General features: G+C 39.7%; 2 protein-coding genes and 7 non-coding genes across 9 annotated transcripts; 1 reads left to right on the forward strand and 8 right to left on the reverse strand.

The window, feature by feature from the left end:
* Nucleotides 1-4: 4 nt before the first annotated feature.
* LOC139943894 (uncharacterized) lies at nt 5-4637 on the forward strand. The gene is made up of 6 exons (XM_071940773.1): nt 5-80; nt 956-1138; nt 1684-1777; nt 2237-2396; nt 2929-3084; nt 3447-4637. Exons 2-6 carry the CDS (start codon nt 993-995, stop codon nt 3620-3622), a joined length of 732 nt encoding a protein of 243 aa, XP_071796874.1. The 5' UTR covers nt 5-80; nt 956-992; the 3' UTR covers nt 3623-4637.
* Nucleotides 4638-4786: 149 nt separating this feature from the next.
* LOC139943893 (eukaryotic translation initiation factor 3 subunit D-like) lies at nt 4787-21729 on the reverse strand. The gene is made up of 15 exons (XM_071940772.1): nt 21537-21729; nt 20156-20201; nt 19259-19395; nt 18054-18230; nt 17520-17641; nt 16470-16602; nt 15543-15638; nt 15250-15298; nt 14371-14501; nt 11948-12027; nt 10521-10650; nt 8499-8641; nt 7528-7720; nt 6143-6239; nt 4787-4872 (listed from the first exon to the last, which is right to left on the reverse strand). Exons 1-15 carry the CDS (start codon nt 21660-21662, stop codon nt 4859-4861), a joined length of 1674 nt encoding a protein of 557 aa, XP_071796873.1. The 5' UTR covers nt 21663-21729; the 3' UTR covers nt 4787-4858.
* On the reverse strand, nt 8883-8961 carry LOC139944711 (small nucleolar RNA R38). Its single transcript, XR_011787014.1, has one exon. It is a non-coding gene; the product is annotated as a small nucleolar RNA R38 (small nucleolar RNA).
* Nucleotides 15421-15499, reverse strand: LOC139944712 (small nucleolar RNA R38). Its single transcript, XR_011787015.1, has one exon. It is a non-coding gene; the product is annotated as a small nucleolar RNA R38 (small nucleolar RNA).
* LOC139944717 (small nucleolar RNA R38) lies at nt 16100-16186 on the reverse strand. Its single transcript, XR_011787019.1, has one exon. It is a non-coding gene; the product is annotated as a small nucleolar RNA R38 (small nucleolar RNA).
* On the reverse strand, nt 17085-17162 carry LOC139944715 (small nucleolar RNA R38). Its single transcript, XR_011787018.1, has one exon. It is a non-coding gene; the product is annotated as a small nucleolar RNA R38 (small nucleolar RNA).
* LOC139944714 (small nucleolar RNA R38) lies at nt 18661-18740 on the reverse strand. Its single transcript, XR_011787017.1, has one exon. It is a non-coding gene; the product is annotated as a small nucleolar RNA R38 (small nucleolar RNA).
* Nucleotides 20006-20079, reverse strand: LOC139944713 (small nucleolar RNA R38). Its single transcript, XR_011787016.1, has one exon. It is a non-coding gene; the product is annotated as a small nucleolar RNA R38 (small nucleolar RNA).
* On the reverse strand, nt 20680-20755 carry LOC139944718 (small nucleolar RNA R38). The gene has a single exon (XR_011787020.1). It is a non-coding gene; the product is annotated as a small nucleolar RNA R38 (small nucleolar RNA).
* Nucleotides 21730-25711: the final 3982 nt, after the last annotated feature.

Consider the following 25711-nt stretch of genomic DNA (forward strand, 5'->3'; position numbering starts at 1 on the left):
TACCGCGGGAAAAGGGCACATGTCAGGTGTTTACATTTTGTGATCAGATCAGGCAGCGGCAGAGAGCCCGATGTCAACAGGTAAAACAACGTTATTAGTTATTGAAAGTAAAGTATATCAACAGTTCATTGCTTTGAAAAATAAATAATAGTATTGGTGTGGGAAAGAATTCACATTCCGACCACCACTTTTCCATCAAATTTATGTAACAAAACAGTATCTTTATTCTTTCTTATTTTATAAATTTAACCTGCATATTTTGCTAGATCTTGTTGAATTAGATGAAAATGGCTGTCTGTCTGTGCTAGTGTCACAGTGTCAGTGTCACGTTTGACAACCGCCCCCCCCCCCAACCAGGACATTTTACATGGAATTTGGAGTGAGCTGGATAAGATGTTGATGTAGATGGTAGGGATTTGGCTAAAATTGGGTATGGCAAGTGGCATTGAGTTTTCACCAGAGATTGGGTTCCCAGTAGTACCTTAGTTAATGGGGCGCTTTAAAGTTTAAGCACCTTTAAAAAATGTTGTCATTTTTCGGAGAAAAAAAGGAGTATTGTGCCCCAGTTACCAGGTCGATGTTTACCTAGTTCTAATCTTAGCGATAGGTAAGTGTGTACTGGGCTAAGGTCTTCGATAGTGCATCGATGTGCATCGATAGTTTTTTTTATAAAACATTATTACACAAGACATACGGCTTTCGCCCCGTCTGAAGGACGAAGCATTAATAAGACAGGGGTCAGGAACAGGGCTCGAAACCACACCCCGCTGATCAGAAACTCCAGAGCTTGAGTTCATTACCCTTTACAGCTCGGCTACGACACGCCATTATTATATCACTGGCTATACTTGGTTAGATTCGAACCCACAACCTTGTAATTGCAAGTCCTGCAGTCTGACCACAGTGACACTATTAATTGACTCTGATCAGTGGCAATTGCTTTTTTTTCCTTTAGATTTTTTCAGTGAAACTACTATTTCCTAAACCTCGTCATGAGTACAACAACAAAGTTCTTCACATCGGGCAGTCCATCAGCCTGGGACAAGGCCCTTGGTCTTTATGGTGAAGTTATCAAGCTCAAAGCATCCAACATTAAGAAGCCGGGTGGAAAGAAAGATCTTCTAGACTTGGACAAATGGTTAGTTGAGCTGTGACAGATTGACTCTTTGAGTGCAGAAATTTCTCTTCTTTAATGGGTCACCTTAATGGTGTTGCCTATGACTGCCACGAAATTATGAGCTCTCCCCCAGCTACAGCTTGCGGTCACGTGCGCTCTATATCTATGATTCTGGGGAGGGCACTGGCGCGTAGTATACTCGGTGAGAATTCATAATTCCATGTACAGCCAAAGACCTGCTTTGATCACGACGACATGGCCCCTTTAATTAAAGTCACATTGCTAGCTGGAGGGACTATAAGGCTATAGATTTGTTAATATATTTATTTGAAAAAAATATCAGCAAAAGATTGGGCGGTTGACAGTAGGAATTGTTCCTCTTAAAGTGGGCCAGATCATAGGATTAAGGGAACACTGAACTGGGTAAAGAGTTCCATAGAGATATTAGTTTGTTACACAAAAAGCTTTAAGAAGTTACCACAGTGTGATTGTGTCTCCCTTGAAACGAAGGTAAACTAAATCAACCCGCTTCATGCCCCCCCCCCCCTTTCTCTCTCTCTCCGTAGGTACCAGGAGGATTTACCAAAGCTTATTCAGGGGCGAGAGCCCAAATACATCACTCATGAGGAAATCACAAAACTCATGAAGTGGAAATTAACCGTAAGTAATTAATTTGAATGAATTGTAGACCCTAAACCATCACCGAGAGAACAAAAGTGTTGGTATGTTCTTTAGATGATCTTCCCGTCAAGGGAACTTTGGCAAACTCCCACAAGGGGATATAAGTACCAAGGGATGTAAAGAGCAGGCTAGCAATCAGCCAATCTATGATTATGAATCATGCAAGTGTTTTAGTCACCAGAAGACAATACTTATTCTAGTCACTGTGAAATCAGCAGTTAGATTTAAAGAACAAACCATAGTTGGTTGAAGTTGTCAGCAAGAAGGCCTTGTTTTGAAAAATTATCCAAAATGAAGTACTCCGAAGGAAACCCTTTCTCAAATAAAAATAGTTTGTACTACAAATTATAAATTTGTTTCGGTCATTAATTTTTGGAATATTTACCAATCTATGACCCTACCTTTAATAGGCTTCCCATGATTTTTCTTTTTCCGCAGAGAGGAAAATTCCGACCCAGACTGAATGAAATGGTGCAGGAGAACAAACCAGACTTGGTTGAATCCGCCAGCAAGAAGGCCTTCAAGAGCTTACCCAACCTTGAGAAAGCAATCAAGGAGATGACCGTTCTACGAGCAGTCGGGCCGGCCACAGCCTCAGGTAAAGTTAGGTTACACAAGTCTAGGACCCAGTCTCGTAGGGCTAGAATCTAGAAGCAAAACAAAATTATACCTACCCAAATACCTTGTCACAATTTGTGACTGGTATCCAGCCCTGCTAAGGGGGGTGGGGGAAGGGGGGGGGGGTTGAGGTATGAGCGAGGGAGGGTTAGGGATTGTTGACGATTAAAAGTTGTATAATAAAGTAAGATTAATATATGTTACATGTATGTTGGGCTTTATGAGTCTCAATCTTTTTCTCTCAGAACCAGAGATGTTCTATAAATGTTTATAGCAAGCAGAGCTTTTCAAGCTAGGCCACCAGACATGCTTAAACCAAACCCCAACCAAGGGCCTAGACCCAACCAGGTGCCCTTAAGCGGGCCCCTGAACCCCCACGGCATAAGTGCTCGACTCTTTTTCTTATGTCTCTTCACATATCAAGTCGGATTTGCACCCCTGCCCAAATGTTGACTGAGAACTAGCAAGAACTTCACATGATTTTTTATTTGAATTATCCTTTCTCTTGACAGCTATCTTAGCAGCCGGTGCTCCAGAGCATGCCCCCTTCATGGCCGATGAGAGTATGCTACCGATACCAGGCCTGGCACCACTGAAGTACACTCCAGTGCAATATGCACAATATTCTGCAGAGGTGAAAGCTTGCATTACGAGACTCCAGAAAGAAGGTAAAAAATGCATTTTAAAGAGTGCATTTTAAATTTTTATTCATTTGAAAATTTTGTGCATTTTATAAAATGCATTTAAAAATTGTTAGCATTATAAAGAATGCATTTCAAAACTTTACGATAAGTGTGCAATTTTTGTACGTGCATTAAACAACACACAGACCCTACGGCTCTACGTCCCATCCGAAGGAAGCAGCAATAATGGTTACGTACTCTTGCTTAAAGGACACAAGTGTCACAGCCGGGATTCGAACCCCAACCAGTTTGAGTTCAGTGCCCTTGTGTATAAATTTCTGTCTTGAACTAAGCTGCCCAAATTGCTCTCCATTCACTTTTTCGTCCGATTATTTTTGTTTCCTCAGATTCCACAGCAGAGTGGACGCCACACAAGGTGGAAATCGCACTTTGGACCCACTACATGTCTTCTAAGCTACAACCAAGCCTCTTGGCTCAGCTTGACGATGGGGAGAAGAGGAAGGCATCAGATGATGAGGACCAGAAGGGTGCAAAGAGGTCAAAGAGGAGTGATACCAAGTAGGATTAGGCAGGGGGGACCACCCAAGAGGACCCATAAGGGGTTATAGCCACTTTGTATTGGATCAATATTTAACCCAGACCATATCACTCTGTTATATCTGGCTTTTAAGAAAGTTTTGACACATTTCTTGTTTACAGTTGATTTGAAGAAAGATTAAGAATGATATTTCCTATCATATTATGTTTGTATTCAAAATTATTGAAGGCTATTTTTTTATAAACCAATATAAAGATTTTGTAATGACTGTTGGGAGAGACAAATAAAGCTATCAGACATAACAGTTTTACACGACCAGTTCATATATTTTATTGGTAATTTGTTATTATTTATTTCTGGTTTGTTGCAATGCTTACAAAGAACAATGTGTAACTTATTAAAAGGTCCCCGAGGGCAAAACTCCTGCTGTAATTAAGCCCTACAACTACAAAGTATTATTATCATAGGAGAAAACTTCATCTTCAAAGCATTTAGTCTTATTTCAAGATGTTTCAAGCCATACTACTAAGCTTTGCTAGATGCCACAAGTTCTCTCATATTCAGACGCCTTGAAACAAGACTAGTTTGTTTGAGAGAGCACTCAATTTGTCAAATAGTGGTGTGATAAATAGTTTTGCCATTATGCCAATACAACTGGGCCAAAATTCACGGCTCCGATTTTTTCAGGAAGCAAATTTTTGTGCTTGCAGGCTTTATGAAATTTGGCCCTGATGGTTGAGTTAACATATCACAACCCTTGAGATTATCAACAATGGGGAAAAAAAACAATTGAGGTGGGTGAATATTGTTTTTATCATCGAGACTGAAGAAGATGAATATGGTTGAAAAAGGTGAATACGCACAACACTACACTAAAACCTGAAAAGTTGTCTTGGAAAAGTAACGCCACATAGTTGATTCTACTTGATTATAAATTAAACATTTTTAACCAATCTACAACATTTACTCGAGACTCGAAGTTAATGCAGAATTCAATCATTTACGACTTGGTTTGAACAAAAAAAGGGGCCAAAAGAGTTTTAGTTTAGAAACCAAAATGACATAGGAGTAATTTTTGTGCGTATCAATTGAAATTTGCGCGTATCGCCACACAATTCAAATGATCGTTGCGATACGCAATTTTGTGCATGGGGTGGGCCCGGAAGCCTTTAAATTGTCCTCTGTTTTTCTCTCTGATGGAATATAGCCTCTGTGTTCACTGGTGACAAGATTGTAGGGTGATCCACTACGACCGGCTGTTTAGGCATCTTCGTCTGACAAGGTAAAAAGGAGAAAAACAGTGCATTTAAAACATAAAATAAAAATAAATTGTGCAAAATTTAAAACGGTAGAATCAATTGAGATTCTTGTCTGTCCCAAGAAAGATCACACTGTCAACCTAGGTTTGTGTTTTGCAGTAATAAACAAGGAGGGGGACAGATTGGGTGAAGTCTCAATAATTTTGGATTGGACAAACAATCTGAATTCTGAAAGGTTGTCGAAAATGTGGAGCATAATTATATGTCCACGCAGGAAATAGGAATACACAATATGATGACGACGCACTAATGCTTCTCATTTTGGGGTATTAACCTTTTTTATTTTTACATACCCACATGACTTTGAAGTGCAAAATGCTTTACACTATCAAATGATGCTGTAGGCTTCTAACTAACGGCTGTTTTTGCCATTATTATAAAGAGCGATTACCAAACACATACTTTCCCTTTCAACTCTGTATAATCCCAAGTTATAACTTGGAGCAAGTTCGAGTGTGCACAATGGTTAACTAAAGGTTGACCATTTTGACTCGAACCCAGGCTGGTCGACCATTGGTTGACTACTGTGGTCGACCATTTGGAACCAGCCTCGAGCCCATGGTTTCTTCACTGGTCCCAACAGCATGTTCCATTCTAACATGTGTTAAGCGCAGAGGGGAACCATTGAAAGTTTAGCGAAAAGGTGGAAGGTTGACTTAGACTACCAAACGAGTCGTTCAGGTGAGTCATCACTGCGCATGTGCGTTGCTAGTCTGTGGTCGACCACTGGTGGACTAAATGTGCATACTCGAACTTGCTCCAAAAAGTCTTTTGAGAAGTTTTGGGGATGGTCAGGTTGTCTGTCTCAGATCAAAATAAATATCCTCACGATTTAACATAAGACAGGGATAACTTTGCTCATCATTGAAGACACTGACACAAAAAAGTTGAAAGATTTTAGTTTGAGAGCCAACTAATTTTGAAGTTCCCATTTTCCCTGTGAAATATTTCCCTCTCAAATGAAGTCATATTTTAGAAAACTGAATCTGAAACCCTACAAAAAAAAGCAATCAGCTGATTGTAGCAATTTCTTTCTTATTTAGATTCTGGTAAAATCAACTCTGGTCCAATAAAAATTCTCAGCTACCGCTACCAAAATTCAAGCACTGTATAAAGTTTAACATCATTCTGCGGGTTTCTGTAATTAGGTTTGTGTCCTAAATACCAAGAGGAGTGGTGGGGGGGGGGGGGGACTGGGGAGACTGGGGAAGTGGGAGTGTCTTACCATTGTCATCCTCCTCCTCTTCTTCTGAGGACGATTCGTCCGCATCGTCGTCCGAGCTGAAGGTGTTGTCAGGGATGTCATAGATTCGAATTACCGGCTGAAAAACAAAATAAGAAGTAAATACATAAAATCAATCATGTCTAAATTCAACTGATTGTTGTGATATATAAGTGCCATATAACTCAATGCTGAAACTAATAAGGGAATAAGTGCATCACAAAACTCATTTGGTCTTTGCAGCCCCGCTTCAACCCTCGAGACCATAGCGATCAGAAACTGCTTTAACCAAAACGCCTCTAGCAGCCACAAACCTGCAAGATCTGTCCTAAGTTCCACTCAAACAATAAGGTCAAATTATCATGAACTGAAATTTTCCAATGTTTTTTATGTTGCTATTAATTTTAAGAGTGATTACCAACTGTATACCTTCCCTTAATACTCAGGATGTTCCCAGTTCTCAAACAACTTGAAAATAACTAGAAATCTTTTGAAAAGTTAGGGGATGGTCAGGTTGTCTGTCTCAGATCAAAATAAATATCCTCACGATTTAACATAAGACAGGGATAACTTTGCTCATCATTGAAGACACTGACACAAAACCCTTCCTCATAAAACTATTGAAACCGGATTGGTGAAAATAATAAACATTATTTAATGTTTATAGAGAGCTGAATCATTATAAAGCCCATACTACAACCATTTTTTCCCCCTGTAACATAAGAGATAAAAAAACATAACAAGAAATGTCAACAGTGTCTTTAATCCTGAAAGAAAACCAAACTTCTGTTTCCTTTCAAGACACTTCAAGGGGCCATTCATAATAATCAATATTAAAAAAAATAAAAATATTTTTTACTTGATAAAATAAAGAAGGCTGTTCGATCTGCTTTATGTTGGAGTCCTTTGATCTGATAAATCTGCATCATTTGAGGCATTACTTTGTTCTTTAGTTTATAGAGTATATTTGGAAGTAAATCAATATTTAAAAATCGAAATTTGGGGTGCGTAGGTGGGTCAAAACAATTTTTGTTAACATTGACTATTATGCATGGCCCCTACCAAGAAAACAACAACAATTGTCTCAAAAACTTAGAAATAAAGGCATGTCTAGGCATAGGGTGATAATATGGTCCGTAAAAGGTTTAGCGCATTTAAAAAAAGGTTTTTGTACAGTCCAGGCATGATATTTGCTCCTTGGAAAAAAAGTACGAAAAATGTTATTGAATCAAAGGCTGACCTACATGTACACATGATGTAGGCTTTAAAAGACTTCTGATTTGTCACAGGGCAAACAAATCAGAAACGGACTAAAAGTAGGAAAAATATCATGCCTGACAGTCACACAAAGGAAGGAAGTAAATTTGAAAGATTCCTCAGACGTCTACCTTCATGGGATCCTTCAGGATGAGGTATTTGCCCTCCTTCAGTTTGAAGCACTTGTCGATGATACAGCGCAGTATACCCCAGGCGTTATCCATGTTCAGATTGATCTGTGACGCCAACTCCACTGGCTTGAACTGCTGGGACCCCAGAATCACATGCTTGGATGAGTCACGTGGGTTCAGGCGGGAAACATAACTATTGGTAATAGAAAAAGAACGGTTATTTTACAGGTTTCAGGTTTATTTTCCATACTATGTGTACATGTACAATCATAAAGCAAGGGTAAAATGTAATGGAAAAACTAATCAAAGAACTTAATAACAGTATGGGTAGGTCGCAGACAGAAAGCCTAGGCCTGTAAATTATAAGTTACAATCTTGAGTTTTGAAAACAGATAAATAAGCAGTATTCAATATGAAGTTTATTTATTGAACAATTTAATTTAATAATTATTCATTACCTGACAAGTCAAGAAATTAAATATAAAATTTCTCTTTATTGAGTGTCTACAGGAATTAATGTAATTGATTAATCAGTCAATCACTCAATCACTCACTCAATCAATCAATCAATCAATCAGCATTTGTTTTCACACTGTGCAATACATGTACAGTATGCAAAGATATACAAGGTAATACACAACAGAAAATACCAAGTTATAATTGGCTTCCAGAAGCAAAAGAAAGGAATTTGTAAGGAGGCTGATTTGATAATCCGATGCTTGTGGTAATCAGCATGCACACAGACAGAGACAAGATAAACGGACAAACAGAGGCCAGACAGAAAAAAACAACTTACAAACAACAAAGCCACAACACATGGTTCAAGAAACTTTCACCACGTCTAAAAGTGATTCCAACAAAGCCGACACCATAAAATTCACAACTTTTTATCCTGTAAAAGCCACTAAAAGCCCAAACTCAGTGATTTGGCTTCACAATGTTGATCGATCTAACAGAATAACTTCTCTTACCCAAACTTGATGTGGTCGGAACCGCTGAGCAGGGCACATACAGTCCACTTGGACAGCTTGAAGCTGTTGTTCTTCAGTTCGGTGGCTAGCACTGCTCCCCTCTGCGAGTCCAGCTTCTGACGCCATTCGGCAATACCCAGTGACTGTAGAAATAATAATAACCATAATAAGAATAAGCATTTGTTGAGCACTGTGTATCCAAAATAATATTGCTCATAAGGCGTAGTACTAGAAAGTAGAGAGCCAGACCAAGTACATAGGTTTTAAAAGTCTAAAAACGGAACAACTAACACACAACAAATGGGTAGGACAAAAAAGGAGCAAATTCATGTTTTAAACTAGTATCATGGGAACGCCACACATGTACAACTCATAAACCAGTTTGCCATTCTCAGAATAAGATTTCTATCCACAGATTTGTTGATTACTCGGACAGGGATAACTTATTTCATCATTGAACTTAATCACGTTAGCCACGAACCCCCTAAATCCAAACAGTCAGCAGGTCGTCAGAAGGTCAACAGCACAAAACAAGGTACATTTAAAGGAACATTACAGAATTGGTTTTTCACTAATCTCTCATGACCCAGATGGCTCATTGATCTCAAACTTCTACAGGGTTGTCAGCTTATGTATATGGTGGATTGAATACCGGACACTTCGGCACCTTGCAAACTCGGCAGCAGCAAACTCGGCACCTCTCAAACTCGGCACCCACAACCTCGGCACCTTGCAAACTCGGCACCCACAAACTCGGCACATGCACAACTACAAACTCGGCACCTGGTTGAAAACGCTCAATCTGCCACGGTTACAAACTAGGCACCCAGTTGGAAATTGAAATAAATCCCGATCCTCATCGTGTGTATCGACGGGTTCGACGTCGTACCGACAACGATACACACCTAATAATTAATATTAAAATACGTAATTTCGATGTCCAATTATTTTTTGTGACAATTTACACGAAAATTTGATCCAATAAAATACCAATTCAAAATAAAGAGTACGTTTTAAATAATTTCTGTTACAGACTGTCGTGCACTGTTCTTTTTCACGATTCCACTATACACCGCGTGCATGAGCAAACCGCTACCGTGTGGTGGGGCAAAAGTCCCCCATGGCCGACGGCCGCCATGTAGGCAAAACACGCTCCCAAATCACACTCTCTTCAAAATCAAAAAGTCCTTCTATCGTTTTCAATGTCCATTACATTAACACATAGCGATGCACTTTCACCAAAATGATTGTGAAAGAAGAAAAGAAGGAGAACAAAACTGAACGTGCGGACGTAAAGTTTCCCTAAAAAAATCTCCGATGCCAATTTTTCAAAAGTTCGGAACCGGTTATGGCCATATAAGCTACGGTGCCCAAGTTTGGTTTGGTGGACCAAAATAGGCCGGTGCCGAGTTTGTTTGGTGCCGAGTTTGTTGGACCAAAACAGGCCGGTGCCGAGTTTGTTTGGTGCCGACATTCTTGGTGCCGAGTGGGTGCCGAGTTTGCGAGGTGCCGAGTTTGCGAAGTGCCGAGTTTGCTAGTGCCGAGTTTGCAAGGTGCCGAAGTGTCCGGTACCCGGTGGATTACATAAAGTGCTTACACTGCCAGCAACTGTTTTGTTAGCAACAACCAATCCTGTGATGTTCCTTTAAAGGGTCTATATGTAACTTTTGTAGGACAAAAAACACAATATCCACAGATTTACACTAAACTTACACAGTTTGAAGGTAATGATAGTAGAAAGCTTCCCTGAAAATATTACTTGCTGAGGTGCTGTAGTTTTTGAGAAATGAGTAAAACAATGTCATGAAAATTATTTTTGTCATTTACAAACCTATTTTCATGACATTGTTTTACTCAGTAAGTAATATTTGAAGGGAAGCTTTCCACTATCATTATCTTCAAACCCTGTAAGTTTAATGTAAATCTATGGACATTTTGAAAAGGTACCCAAATCCTTCAAGCAGCTCTATGAATTAGAGTTAGGGCTGTTATTCTGGTAAGCCTAGGACTACTTGAGCGTACCTTAGAATCCCATTCGTTGAGTGTCTTCATACTGATGAACTGATTCTCTCCATTGGAACCCATCATGACGGCATCATGCTCACATCGTACAATCAGATCCAGGTCGTCACCGATGTGGTATTTACGATACCTGATGTTCAAAACACAAACATGTCATCGTTTATAGATGAAAATTTGCATCAGGGATAAAGAATATTAGTTTTGATTTTACCCTCATACACCAATGTGTGTTAGCACTGTATACTCGGTACTTTCCCAGGCTCTGTGAAAAAAAAATCATAGGCATATTACTCGTGTGGGATTCGAACCCACGACCTTTGCAATTCTACAGTACAAACACAGAGTAATACAAGCTTATCAACAAAGACTTGTTCCACACTACCACAATCATATTTTCATAAAATTCATTTGCAAAAAATAGCATCTACTAAATGGATGTGGCACCCGGACTGCCTCTAGCCACTGGGCAAGCTAGATGATCTAGTGGAAGCTCAAGCAATGCAAAAGGTGCCCTGTGCTGTTGCTGTGGTGCCCTTTTGCAAAGTTCCTACACAAATTTTAAGATTTCCTGATAATAGCGCCCCTACCAGAGGAAAGTAGCTGTATGCCCACAAGAATGAAATCTTGATGTCTTTGAAGAGGCCTGGGATGGTCAGGTTGTCTATCTCAGTTCAAAATAAATATCCTCACGATTTAACATAAGACAGGGATAACTTTGTTCATCATTGAAGACACCGACACAAAACCCTTCCTCTTAAAAAGTAAAAATGTACAAGATTGTTGAAGATCAGACGAATGTTGTATTAAATTTTAGTTTGAGAGCTGACTGATTTTGAAGTTCCAAATATTATCAGGTTATGGACTTATTCTACCTGGCCAAACTTAAATTTTTATCAGGTTCATTTGAAAAACTAGCATCTACTAATTCGCTGCAGTACCCGATGCCAACACATTGGATTCGGACTGCCTCTAGCTACTGTGCAAACTCGAAATCTAGCTTGGTAAGACATCTGCTGGATAGCAATTCAAAGGCTATTGGTTCGAATCCCAACCGAGTGATATGCCTGTGTACTTTTTTTTTCACAGACCTCAGGAAATAAGCAACTATACAGTGCTTAATAAACATCAGTGTAGTGGTAAAAACAAATCACAAGATTAATATTGTTAATTCATAGAGATCACAACAACAAAAACATGACAACATTTTCCATTTTAATGAAGAAATTTAAAGGGACACCTTGCCTTGGATGGGGCGAGTTGGTCTATGAAAGGCATTTTAAACGGTTTGTTATATATGATCCATGTTTGCGTGCGAAACCTCCCTATTATCTTAAAACTGTGTAAGTTTAATGCAAACCTGTGTACATTGTGTTTTGTGTTCTATAAAAAGTAGCTAAACCCTTTGAGATGGTTCCTTCTTCACTTACCTATATCCGACAGAGGCCACCTCTGACTCGTCATCTTCTTGGAAGGGGTTAGGTTGAGCAAACTTATACCGCTCCCCATTCTGTTTGAGCAAGAAAAGAACATGAAAAATAAAAATGAAAAAGCTTTGACTAAAACGATACAAGTGCTTCAGACTTCAGCATTCAACGGTGGACTACAAAATACACTTCATCAACAATCTTCATATCCGCCTCTCCAAGGCCTCACCCCAAAACAAACCCGACCAACTAGACTCATTCCACCCAAGCCAGTTACGACAGCTCATTGGTAATCAGTAACCACATAGAATCTCCAACAAGGCACTCTACCTTCGCTGCAAAAGTGGATCGGTCCACATCAAGGTCCTCCCAAGCACGCTGGCGAATATTCGGACACGTCTTGCGGCTCCCAAGAGATGTACCCGCTCAACGATTTGTAGATGAGTACTTCAACCTGGTGTACTTCAACCTGGTGGAGGACGCACTCGTATCACTCTAATGGCGGTGCTCGACCGAGACCTCAAGACAGTTGGCAAGCGTTTACAAAGCACAGCTGGGTTGGACTACCTCAGACTTCTGTCCAAGGAGGAATTGACGGAGCTGACTTGAAAAATAGTCAAAACGGCAGAAGCGGAACTGACAATGTCAGCAATGCGATAACTGCTACACACACACAATCAATCAGAAGGGACAATGCTTCTTTATTGCACATAATTAATATATTAATTACGAATGACCAAGTCCCCCATTAGTTATCAGTCTGGCCCATTCAGCAGTGGAAAGACTCATGTCTTCATCCATTACGATCTATAAAACACAAACTCCTTCAGGAAAAAAACGACAAATCATCGATGGGAGGAGAGAGGTTTTCAAAGCGCAGCACCAAGGCTTTGGAACTCCCTACCTGAAACTGTGAAACTTTCAAACTCACTTAACATATTCAAGAACAGTTTAAAAACTCATCTACAAAGAGAAGTATTTTGTAAAGTTTATTTTTCTTATTATTTTTTTCTACTTTCATTGCTTGTTGGTTGTTCTTTAGTAGAGCAGCGCCATGAGCGTTGCTTGCGGCGCATACCGGCGCTATAAAAGTATCCATTATTATTATTACAGCATGTACTGTGATAATGAGAAATCAACAGCCACAGTGAGCTATATCTAATCAATGCATTCTAAAATTGCCCAGGCAAAGGGTGGAACCACGACTGTACCGACCCTGAGTGAATGTATTTTGCAAGACCTGCCATTTTGTACAGATCACAAGAGACTTTATAGGACCTTAGAGTATTTCTGCGGGTACGATCTACGATACAGTAACTTGAGTGAATGGACATACAACCAAACCGATAAAAATATTCATGCTGCCCTTGCCGCGGGACTAACGGAGGGATTTGAGGACTACCTGTATGTTCTAGCTTGTACCATCTTCGTTCCCTGGGGTTGGTAACAATCTACAAATAACCCAAGCTCTGTAGAAGCTCGGATAACCAATGCAACACAAACAGACAGATCACAAGAAGCTTTATACAACAATAGAGTATTTCTGCGGGTACGATCTACGAGACAGTAACTTGAGTGAATGGACATACAACCAAACCGTTAAAAATATTCATGCTGCCCTTGCCGAGGGACTAACGAAGGGATTTGAGGACTACCTGTATGTTCTAGCTTGTACCATCTTCGTTCCCTGGGGTTGGTAACAATCTACAAATAACCCAAGCTCTGTAGAAGCTTGGAGAACCAATGCAACTCAAACGTACAGATCACAAGAAGCTGAAATACAACCTTAGAGTATTTCTGAGGGTACGATCTACGATACAGTAACTTGAGTGAATGGACAAACAACCAAACCGTGAAAAATATTGATGCTGCCCTTGCCGCGGGATTAAGTTTGAGGCACACAAAGTCATTCTCTGGAAACCAACTCACCGGCACAGGAGACAAAGAACATAAAACATGTCCTACACCGGGGTACTGCAAAAGGACACTGCCTATGCTATTCTTGATTTACTTAAGTGGCCTATGCCACATCCTTCTCAAGTATGATGTCAAATATCATTGCTATGCAGATGATATCCAACTTAATATCTCATTCCAACCCAATCAAATAGATGCCGCTTGAAGCCTGTACTGAAGATGTCACACTATGGATGAGATCAGATTCTCTCAAACTGAACAATGACATGACAGATATACTATTTGGATCCAAGTCTCAGTTAGCTAAGATCAATATCAAATGCGTTCAATATAGTTTGGTTATCAAACCTTCTGGTACATGTAGAAATTTAGGATTAATATTGGCATATTTCTTAAGTTTGTCAATCTGTCAGGTACCATTTATGGAATTTAGGTTTTATGCGTAAATATCTTTCCCGCTCACTCTTAGTGAAATCCAGTCCAGTGCTTTTAAGGAGGGCAAGACGTACCTTTTTGAGACACTGTTGGGAGAAGTTGTGGTTGATGAAGGTAGCTTCTAGGGCCAGGTTGCGAGGTGAGTTCATGTGATTTCCCTCGTCCTGAGGAGTCTCAACTGCCGTCTCGTTCACTGTCAGTAAATCTGCCAAGACACAATAGAAAATATACATTCATAAATACCTTGAACAGTGTATCCATTCTGATTGGTCAAGAGAAGATCACGTGGCATGCGATATATACATGCACAAAGGGTTTTTTAACATGACCTGACAACATTGAGTCAAAGAGGGCGCTATCGTACGATTGTTTGGAGCGCACAAACTTCTCGCATCTTTGGCTTGTGCAGGCTTGAAATTTGCATGTTAAATTTGAAACTGAAATGCAAAACTTAAGCGAGAAGTTACTTAGCGCTCAACACAAAAGAAAATAATGCATCCCTGCCCGTTGTCTAAATGAGGCAAGTTTGTGACGCAGCGGACAAGAAGAGTTTTTAAACGATTTTCTGAATGTGAACGAGTACTGAGTATACAGTGCTAACACACATAGGTGTATGGGTAAAAACCAAAATTAAGATTTTCAGAGTGCAAGGTAGAAGACTTTACGTGTTTATTCTGTGTTCATTGTGAAGAGAATTTAAAATGACAAGGATCTATGTGAAAACTGAATGCAAGCCTTGAACTTCAGTCTCGAAGGGGCACAACAACTTTTCTCTGGTGAGGCGCACTTAATGAGGCCAATGTAAACATGTAATTCGTACTTTGCAAAGGGCACCACAAGGACTGTTTAATGCATGTCGATTATGCATCCAAAATGAAACACCAGAGTTTGACAAGCGCTGTATAAAAACTTAATGTTATTATTAGTATTATATCTTGCCATATGAAACTCACCGAATTCTGGGTCATCTCTCTTGTCAAAGAAGAGCTTGCCTCCAACATGCTTAAAGGAAAATTTAAAAGATTAATTAATCAGGACGACAACAATGGCTGAACAACTGTTTTGTATATAAGCGCTTTACTTGCACCAAGGATAGCACCGATAATACAGTGACTTTGCAGTTTGCCATTCTCAGAAAAAGATTTCTATCCACAGATTTTTGAAATACTCGGACAGGGATAACTTATTTCATCATTGAACTTAATCACTATAGACAAGGACAAGTTTTAGATAATTCATATCTCACCTGTACGACGATATCCCAGGAATAGACAGAGCGGGTACAGCACATCAGAGTAGCCAGGATAATGTCAGTGGCAAACACCTTGCCTTTACTGGCCAACTACATCATTAAGATTACAAAGTGGAATAGAAAGGAAAGGGGATAAAAATGACGAACAAAACATGTTTCATTATACAAATTTAGATATTATACATATCCAGTTACTTATTTCTTTTCCAGATTACCGGAAAGGAAAAACTGCTGATGGAAGCAGGCAAGTACACCTGCGGACACATAGTTGAAGTTTGTTGAAAAAAATGAGGAAATTTACAAATATTGCAAATACTTATTGTTCACGAAAAAAATGCTTTAAGTTGGTTTTTCAAACGTTATTTAAATCAACATTGTATTAACTTTTTCAAAGTTGTAGGCAGGCTCCGTTCCCCTCCCCCTCAGATGCTTTAACAATTTAAAGTCACTACTCACTAACCACAGCACGCTGTGTTTAGTGCTTGAACAAATCTAAACAAGATTTGCAAGCCATTTTGCCTCTTTGATACAACTACTGTAGGTCCATAACTACATTTCTCAGATACAAATTATCATCCACATCGATATTTTTTAAAAACATTTTCAGACAGGGATAACTTTTATCATCATAGAAAGGTACTGGGTTCAAGAAGTAAAATTTCAATTTAGAATTTAGAAGAGAGATACTAGTGTAAAGGCCGAGTCACACTGCAGCGATATCGAAAACGATAACGATCACGCCACAAAGAGAACGTACTCTATTGGTTGAATTGCTCCTTGCAGAATACGCACACGCTCATTCAACCAATGGAATGCGTTATCGTTCTCGTTATCGCTGCAGTGGGACCGGGCCTTAAGTTTGTATCTTGCCCCAAGATTTCAGCATTACAAAAAGCTCAGTATAGACAATAACTTTTGTACCTTTCTAATGACGGGGTCGTCTGTTGTGGTGACCTTGTGGAAGATCCGGTTGACCCTTGCTAGTCTCCGCTCAGACTTTGTTGTTATCCGATCAAATGTCTTGTCGTAGTACTCCATCTCTCCGCAGGTAACTCTGGAGTTTGAAATGAAAAAACACAAAGGGCAAATCTGATTTCAGTTCCGAAATTCAGTATCATTTGTTTAATCTGCAAACTAAAACTAAAATTTATTAACTCACATATTTGCCCTAATTTTTGTCAACTACTGAATGTAGCAACAATGCAATTTTTCAGCTGGATGAGACTTGATGTATCTGACATTTCTTAAACAAATCAAAAGGCTTGGTGCACAGTGTTCTCACTTATTCAAGACCCGGAATCTCCAATGCTACAATGCAAGTGTACAGATTTTGTGCGTCACTAGAAATGCAAAACAGCAAGTCTGGATCCAATATGGAGTGTCACATTTTTGTCCTTGGCCAATTGCTTTACTTCTTTCAAGGCTCAAATGGATTAAGAGCAAATAATGAAATCAGAGAAAAACATCCTGAAAATCACATCCCTGTTCATCACACATCAAAGTGTCTGCTGAATTTGGAAGCCGTCGCGTTTCTGTACCAGTCTCAGAAAATACATATTATCCGCAGATTTTAAATTTCTCAGACAGGGATAACTAATTTCATCATTGAAAGGTACGGTTTTTCAATCAACAATTTTAACCAGCGAGGTGTGCAAGGAGCCATTTTCCTCCAACAATTCTCCTTTTTCATAAATCATGGGGTGCCTAGAATGTGAGAATTACTTCATTAAAGGCACTGGACACTATTGGTGATTACTCAAAATATAATTGTTAACATAAAAATGAGCAATAGAGAGCTGTTGATAGTATAACACATTGTGAGAACTGGCTCCCTCTGAAGTAACAGTTTTTTGAGAAAGATGTTATTTCTCACTAAAATATTTGAAGTCCCACTTTAATTAAATTTTTCTTTGTTCCACACAACACACAAAGTTATAAGGAAATTTCTACACTGTGGTTGTCAATACTCACAAGTCTTCTGGATCTGATGCTTCAGGGAAGCGGAGTTTGTTAAGACGAGGAAAGTCAAGCTCTTCTATAACCTCCCATTCTCCTCGCACTTGGACTGAGGCGCTGCGAGCCTTCACAGGGCCCTAAATGAGCAGCATTCAAACAAGGAGGGCAAAAAAGGACATTTACTTCAAAGCCTACTGGTGTTTATTAGAAGTACACAGATCTGTGGCCTGACATTTTGACCCTAGTAGAGACTTTCTTGAAGGCTAAAATAGATGAGACAGATAAAAAGAACTCAGTGCACTTATCATAAAGAGAAGGGGTTTGCCCCTGTGTTCCTGGTTCGATTGGCAGCATTGCACCACCACACCTTGTAAATCATTTCATGGTGCTGTAAAAGAATAGGTCTCATACTTCAAAAGCATTGCTCAACATACCTTGCAGTGCAAAATACTGAGACAATTTGAGGTGTGATAAAGTACTATACAAGATTCCATTATTTGTACTATTATCCAAATTGTGAGAAACAAAAAGCGTAGTACAGTGACTTACCGAAGACTTCCAGAAGCGATTGTTGCCCTTGTCCGACCACTTCTGCCGGCCGCGGCCGTACTGCTTCTGCAGTCTGCGCACCTGTCGTTGTCTCTCCTTCTGGGCCTTGGTCAGCGTCTGCATATTCACCTGCTGTCGCTGTTCACGACGCTCACGATCACGACGCATTGTGCGTTGCTGCAAAAATAAAAAGAGACACTAGTGTTAACCTTCAGTGAGGGCAGTGACATTGAACACGGATGCCGGTGTTCCACAGAAAACGGATCTCTCCTTAGAAAAAAATCACACAAGTCAATTTCAAAAATGCACCCATGCAATGACATGGGACATGGATACACAATTGCCTAGTGTAGTCTTTATGAATGGAAATCACTTAGCTGCTATCTTAGAGGTAACCCGATGAGGAAACAATGGAAGCGCACACATTTGTACATGGGGCGCGCAGGATTGGACAAAGAACAGCCCTACTCAAATGACGTCATGTGCATATTCAGTGAAGAACAAGTTAAGTAAATTCTGATTCTGGTGCCATTTTGTACGGTGTGCAACTTGGATCAAATTTCAACAACACAAACTTAAGGAAAACAATCTTTCATTTTGCTTCTTTACCATTCTCAGAATAAGATTTCTATCCACAGATTTGTTTAGTTACTCGGACAGGGATAACTTATTTCATCATTGAAAGGTACAACTCTTCCCTATCTGATCTTAACTCACTCTAACTAATAAAATCCAACACCATAATTAGAACCACAACACCCAAACTGTAGGGACTCTATGGTGGCATGCCTGTTAGCATGTGCAGCATTATCAGTTCTGCTTAGCAAATTCTGCTTAGCAAATTATGATGTCACCATACAAATCACCATGGCAAAATTTGAACACAGCTTTTAGACACAGTGCTCCAGCACTAGAGAAGTGGATCAATAAAAACATAATGGCAGATTTTCTTGTTCACCAGGCCGACTTTACATAATGAGTAAGACTTGTAAAGTGCATTTTCCAGAGATACAATGCGCTGTAAAGAATACCACAAAGTTGTTTGATGGGCGGTAAGAGAACATGTGCGTTTTTAAGTTGCACTTAAAAGTCTGGAGTGAGTTGATGTCCGAATATGATTTGTTAGAGAGTTCCAGCATCGGAACTAAGTCTGAAAACTCTCATCCCTATGAATAGTCAGACAGTAAGAGGGTTAATGTAAGTACCTGAGTGAAGCGCATACGGTTGCGCATGTAGATAGGCTTCTGGGTGCGTGCCGTGTCAACCAGCTGGAACGTTGACTCATCTTGTTCATGGTAGTACGTGTATTGGTTTCCAGAACCAAACTGTGACGAGTACTTGCCTGTGGGCGGTCAAATTAAAGAAACATGTGTTGAATCACATGCCTGGAATTTCATCTTTGAGAGGGCAAGGCCATTTTCTTTTTGCAAGAGGCACTTCTGTTGGAAAATCTTAACAACTATGGTGAACATTTGACAGAGCACCAAGGCCAAGAAATGGGGCAACAGCTCCATGGCCACTCCATGTAAATCCAGCCCACAAATCAGTGATTTCAAGTGCAAGTCAGGAATTCCGTCTTGAGGAGGGCAAGGCCCTTTTCATTTTGCACAGGGCACTTCCATTAGAGAATCTTAGGTTATGTGAAAGTTTTGAAGGGGCACCAAGGCCAAAACCACAGGCAACAGAGGATATGGCCTCCTTGTGTAGCCTCCAGGCCTCAAAATAACCCAGGGCACCCACAGCAATTGCCCTGTGCTTTTGCTGTGGAGGCATTTGCAAAGTTCCAAAACAAAATTACATTTTTCTCATAGAAGTACCCCTTACCGGAGAAAATTGTTGTGCTTTGCGAAGTTCAAGCTCTGAGCCTTTGTGTTCTTCCAGGCCTGGTTTGTAGTTTAAACGTTTTTATCAAAGTCTTTTTTTATATATCGCACAATCAAACATACTTTTATACCTTTCTCAGATTATATTTTTTATCCACAGATTTTTTTTAAGCCAGGGATAACAAAATTCATCACTGAAAGGACATTAGAAGTAGAGTTTTTTCCCAGAACTTTAAAGGGGAAATTTTACTAACTGCCCGAATATTAAGTTTTTCTTACCTAAATATCTTTTGTCTTGATATGTAGCTCCTGTCCAATCTGAAACCTATATGAAAAATTAACGCACTTTGTTAAATTATGTAAATATTAACAAGGTCGGATTGGTCAATGCATGAAGTGGTGGAGTTCTTTGGATCAGCCTGTATAAATCCATATTTTTATGTCGCTTCACATTTTTTTCAGAGGGATAAAAAAACTCATGTGGTTGTCTGGGATAGGGCTAAGGGTTTTTCATAGGATTACACCAAAACAAGTAAACTGTATGCACATTTTGTTGCAAGGTTGGAGCAGTATTCCACAGAATTCTTTCCTTGGGAAAAAATTTGCACAAAATATGTATGTTGTACTCAATATTTATAAATGGTCGCATACAGGCAACGACATGGTATAATGGAGGCAATTGTCTAGTTTTCTTTTAAACCAGGAAAATTGCCAAATCTGTTTTGAGGATATTTCTTGTATACATTAATTAAATTCTGATGAGTGATGGGCTGCATTTTGAAGAAAGTGCAGTTTGCTTCTTTACAATTCTCAGAATAAGATTTATATCCACAGATTTTTCAACTCGGACAGGGATAACTTATTTCATCATTGAAAGGTTCAACTGTTCTGTCTACTTACTAACCAAACTTCAAAATTTCCCACATTGCGATGGACACCAACTGAATCGTGGAAATTTATAAAGATATATAAATAACATGAAATTGATCTAACTTTACTGAATAAAAACAACACAAATCAAAGTTCAGCAGGAATCAAATCACTGGATAGATTCAAACAATCAACAATGGAGGTTACAAACAATACAAGACATCCCCACTAATATAGCACACTTAGTTGTCAATTTCAACCGTTGCGCTGGCCTCTTTAAATCTAGTTGGACTCTGGAGGATAAGGTTTATCGCGATTCAGAAACGCACTGCATTGTGGGAAGGAATATGGGGCGGTTACTATGCAGTTTGTACGACTCGCGCACGCAACGCCTATACCTTTGTGTGGGTTCAACAGCGCCCTCTCTTGATATTTTGCTATTCGTGATAAACCTTATGGAGGGTTGGTTTTTCTTTTTGATTTATTTAAATTAAAAAAAATAAAAGAAGCTAATGTGTATATGTGTTGGGAGAAGGGCCAAGAAGCAGAGGGGGAGGGAGTCTAGGAAACCGTTGGCACTATTTACCATGTTGACTTTGTATGCCAGTTAAGTGAAAAATGGCTGCAGCAAATGCAAGCAGACCACTCCCAAAGTCCTAAAATCAGCAACTTTTTTAGTACTAATTTATTCGCAGGTACCTGCTGGATGGCGTATTTAACTGTACAACGAAATCAGGTTACCAGCGAAAATGAGCAAGAATTGTTCTCCAGAATATTTTAGAACACTCACCTTTCCTAACCTGTCTCCTTTCGAAAAGGGCTGATAAGGGATATCTTTGAACTTTTCCGGCACCGCACATGGCCCCCACCCAGTAGGGTTCTCCTGGATCACAGGAGCAACGAAGTTCGCCGTCATTTCAGGCGTATTTCTTCACCAGATTGTTCACGAAAAGCCTATCTCTCTGCCGCCATGTGTGAGGAAATAATTTGGACTTATTCCCGCCACTGCACATTTTGTGTATACCATTCACCGTGCAAGCATGTGTGCTACTCCGGAACCAGACTCTATACTTTTTATGAATACTGCCCTCTGTTGACTGTGGGGAAAATACGTCACAACCACCCGCAAACAATAATACCCCCCCCCCTTCCCCACCAAGTGAAGTTTAGCTTTTACCTAACATTCCCATGAAAGGTGCACAACTTCATTCTGTTATAGGTGATATTGGGGAGCATAATGACACATTCTACCAATTGCGTGACCCCATAACGTCATTATTACAAAACAATTTGAGGGCCAACATGATAATGATCAGTTTGGCACATAAAAAATGTTGGCCTATTTTGAATGGGTGCAACCATTTTCCACACAAACTTCCTGACCTTTGGAGATCATCAAAAAATTCACGGTTTTCTCGACAGGAACGCACAAAATGTGGACGATATTTCATATGAAGTCCTACCCCAAATCCTACCATTGATTTCCCCTTGAAACTCCATTGCCTTTGCTATTAAAAGTTTCAACTTTGGGATTTTTTAAAATAATAATAAACCACTTTAGTTGACACACAACTAAGTGTAGATCCCCATCGTTTTGCAAAATGTGATAATGTCATGAGTCGTGCCAAAAAATTGCATCAGTTCGCTACATTTTTAGAGCATGAAATCAAATATTAAAGTTTGGCACTCATACATTGAAAGTTAGAGACAAACCACACAGGCTACCTCTAGTTTTGTGACACCTCGGAATATGATCAACAGCAAACCGGGGTCCACACACAAAACCCCAATTCCCCTATTTTCCTTCCTCCTTGAATTAGCAATGTTTACGGTGATGTAGTGGTGGTAGTGTGGAGGCAAACCTTATCCTATAATCTTCATTGGTTAATTTTCTGTATCCTCATACACAAAGATAATACGGCTCAAAAATTATATTCAGGTTTATAAACTTGCCCAGTCCCTCCGAATTAGCCTGGCCAGTCATCATCGCGCCCTCTATAATTTTATCTGGTGACTGATACAAAAAAAGCGTCGCCAATCATGACTAAGGGTTCGTTCGAATCGATTAGCTTCCCCGGGTCGACCCCGATCTGCCCGGCCCCGGTACGTTTGAGTAGGGTTAGGCCTACTTTAATCCGGGGCTCACCCTAGACTGGGCCCCTGTCTTTGCGAGCCTCGAAGTGTGACGTCAGGACCCGCAATTTCATAGCGCTGCTTATTAGCAGCCGATTTTGTGCTTACTGTGCAATTTCTGTTTTGTAGCGATGCTAACCGTAAGCGCACGAAAAGGCATGCCAACCTTCCGGTGCTTACCGCACGATGACGTCACGATGCAAATCCACGGTAAACACGCAATATGGCTGCCTAATCTGCTAACCTGTAAAATACGCTAAGGCTTAAGCAAATTTGTCTGCTACAGTAAGACCGCAAATTTGCTTACCGTTAAGCAGCGCTATGAAATTGGGCCCTGGTAGCCCAAAGTGCCCTGCTTGTGGAACTGGCTCGAGGTGCACGACGTCACCACGAGAGGGCGAGTGAACGTCCTGTCCTTTACTCATCTTGACAGATGGGCTCACCCCGATGAGCACACCTCTGGGTCGCACCCAAAGTTTGTATTGACTAGTCCCCTGTCTTTATGCACAAGGTAAAGACAGGTACTGGTTTTACAGTAGTTTCATTGGATACACTGATTGAATACGATAATGTAAGTTACGTAAGCTTTCTGAATGCCAGGTTTTGTGTTCTAACTTCAAGAAAGGCCCATTTGTGTTACCTAATTTTCATATTGGGGACTCAGTCCTTGCTCAAAGTAGCTGTGTGAAACTGTTAGGTGTTCATATCCAGGATAATCTTAAATGGGATTCCCAAATTAACAATATGTGTAAAGATTTTACCCACAAACTGTACTTTTTACGTCAATTCAAACGCTGTAATATCCCTGTGGCAGATCTTAGAACAGTGTATTTACAGTATTTGAGACCAACACTTGAGTACGCATCTCCAGCATGGTTGGTCTAACTAAAAGTAAAAAAGAATGCCTCGAAAAGCTGCAAAAAAAAGCCTTTCGGGTCATCCTTGGTCATAACCATTTTTACACTCAATCCTATAAGGACACTTGTCAGCTAATTGATATTCCTCCCATGGTTGATAGGCTGGAAAAACTATCCATCGGTTTTGATACTACCCTCCTCAACTCCCCCATGCACCGAGACTGGCTCCCTCCAGCAAGAAATAACAATTTGAGGAATTCCAACACGTTATCCATTGTTAGATGCCGTACTAATCGATATAAGAACAGCCCCATTCCACACCTGACTGCTCTCTTGAATAAAAATAATTTTTTTACCTTGCTTGTTTGTATTATGTACATGTTTCTGGTGCAATTGCTATTTATTTTTAACTTGCCTCCTGCTGCATGCTCTTTTTGTAGTGCAATTGTTTATTTCGTGCTTCTATTTATGTTCTTTTAAAATATTAAATGAATAGTAGCACTTAACAGAGTTTATAGCAAGAGGTGTGTTATGCCTCCCTTGTTGAAAGTATTTTTGTATTTTAGTCTTTGAATATCTTGTATTTTGTATTTGTACTTAAATAAATATTTTTATATCCTAATTTTTTTCTGTCATTTTAAAAATAGTATATATATTTTCTTATGCTCTGATATATAAACGCAATTCAGCCTCTGGCTGCCAAGTTTGGGTGTTTTAAATAAAGCAATAATAATGAATCTGTATTTTGATTGGTCAGATGTGACGTCTGGCAGCTGCACTTTCGGTCTGCATAGGTGATAGGTGGCGTAATTAACAAGCCTCACCTTAGCGTGACGTCAGATGCTCATGCTAATCTTTCGACTGATTTGGAAGGACTTGAAAGAACATTCGAAAAAGCAAACAGTTTGGTTTGGCTAATAAGCCGATGGCGTGCCAGCCGGTACATACCCTTAATAGTTTGTTTTGTGCCCGGGTAGCTATAGACACTTTTGCCTGTCTTCATAATATTGTTTTGTTTTCTTGTTGATATAAATAAAATCCATTGTGCACCTTCTTTATAAAAAAAATAAGGCAGTTGGATTGACGGATCACCTCCGGCTATCCGAAAGTCGAGGCCGTTGCAACAAAAGATTTCATCGAAATAAGCTCTATGAGGGAACGCCAAAAATAGCACCAAATACTATTTTTAGAACTGCTCTTTTGTTCGCCTGGTTAAATAATGACAAGCCAATGAAAGGCGTCAACTTAAGAAAGCTAAATATAACTTTGCTCTGAATGGTCTGGTGATTTTGTTCAAGGTGACAAAGGCCCACTCTCAACCCATGGAACCACCGTGAACTTCCTGCTGAAACTGGACGGGTACAATTAGTTTGATTTCTTTGTCAACGAGGTTGAAAAGCCTGTTGGCGCGCGAAGTATGTCGAGTCAACCGTGAGTTTAATTGTTCGACAGTTATGAAATCGACGAACTAAAGAGTTCAGGGTTAGACCTGAGCCGTGTGTTTCATTATGTTATGTCAGAACGATTTTGGGATGACCGATTTCCAGGTCTCATTTTGGCCTATTTTGACCAGAAGGTTAAAGGCACTGGACACTATTGGTAATTATAATTGTTAGCATAAAAAACTTTATTAGTATAACAAGCAATGGAGAGCTGTTGATAGTATGAAACATTGTGATAAACGGCTCCCTCTTAAGTAACGTAGTTTTCAAGAAAGAAGTAGTTTTCCACGAATTTGATTTCGATACCCCAGAATTAGATTTGAGGTCCCGAAATCAAGCATCTGATAACACGCAACCCGTGTGACTATCATGGTGTTTTTTCTTCTATTGTTATCACGCAACTTCGATGACTAATTGAGTTAAAATTTTCACAGGTTTGTTATTTTGTGCATAATTATTATGTTGAGATACAACAAGTGAGAATTCTTTTCTTCGACAATTACCAATACAGTCCAGTGCCTTTAACATCAATT

This window comes from Asterias amurensis, chromosome 11 (genome assembly GCF_032118995.1).
Source record: "Asterias amurensis chromosome 11, ASM3211899v1".
Taxonomy (NCBI): domain Eukaryota; kingdom Metazoa; phylum Echinodermata; class Asteroidea; order Forcipulatida; family Asteriidae; genus Asterias; species Asterias amurensis.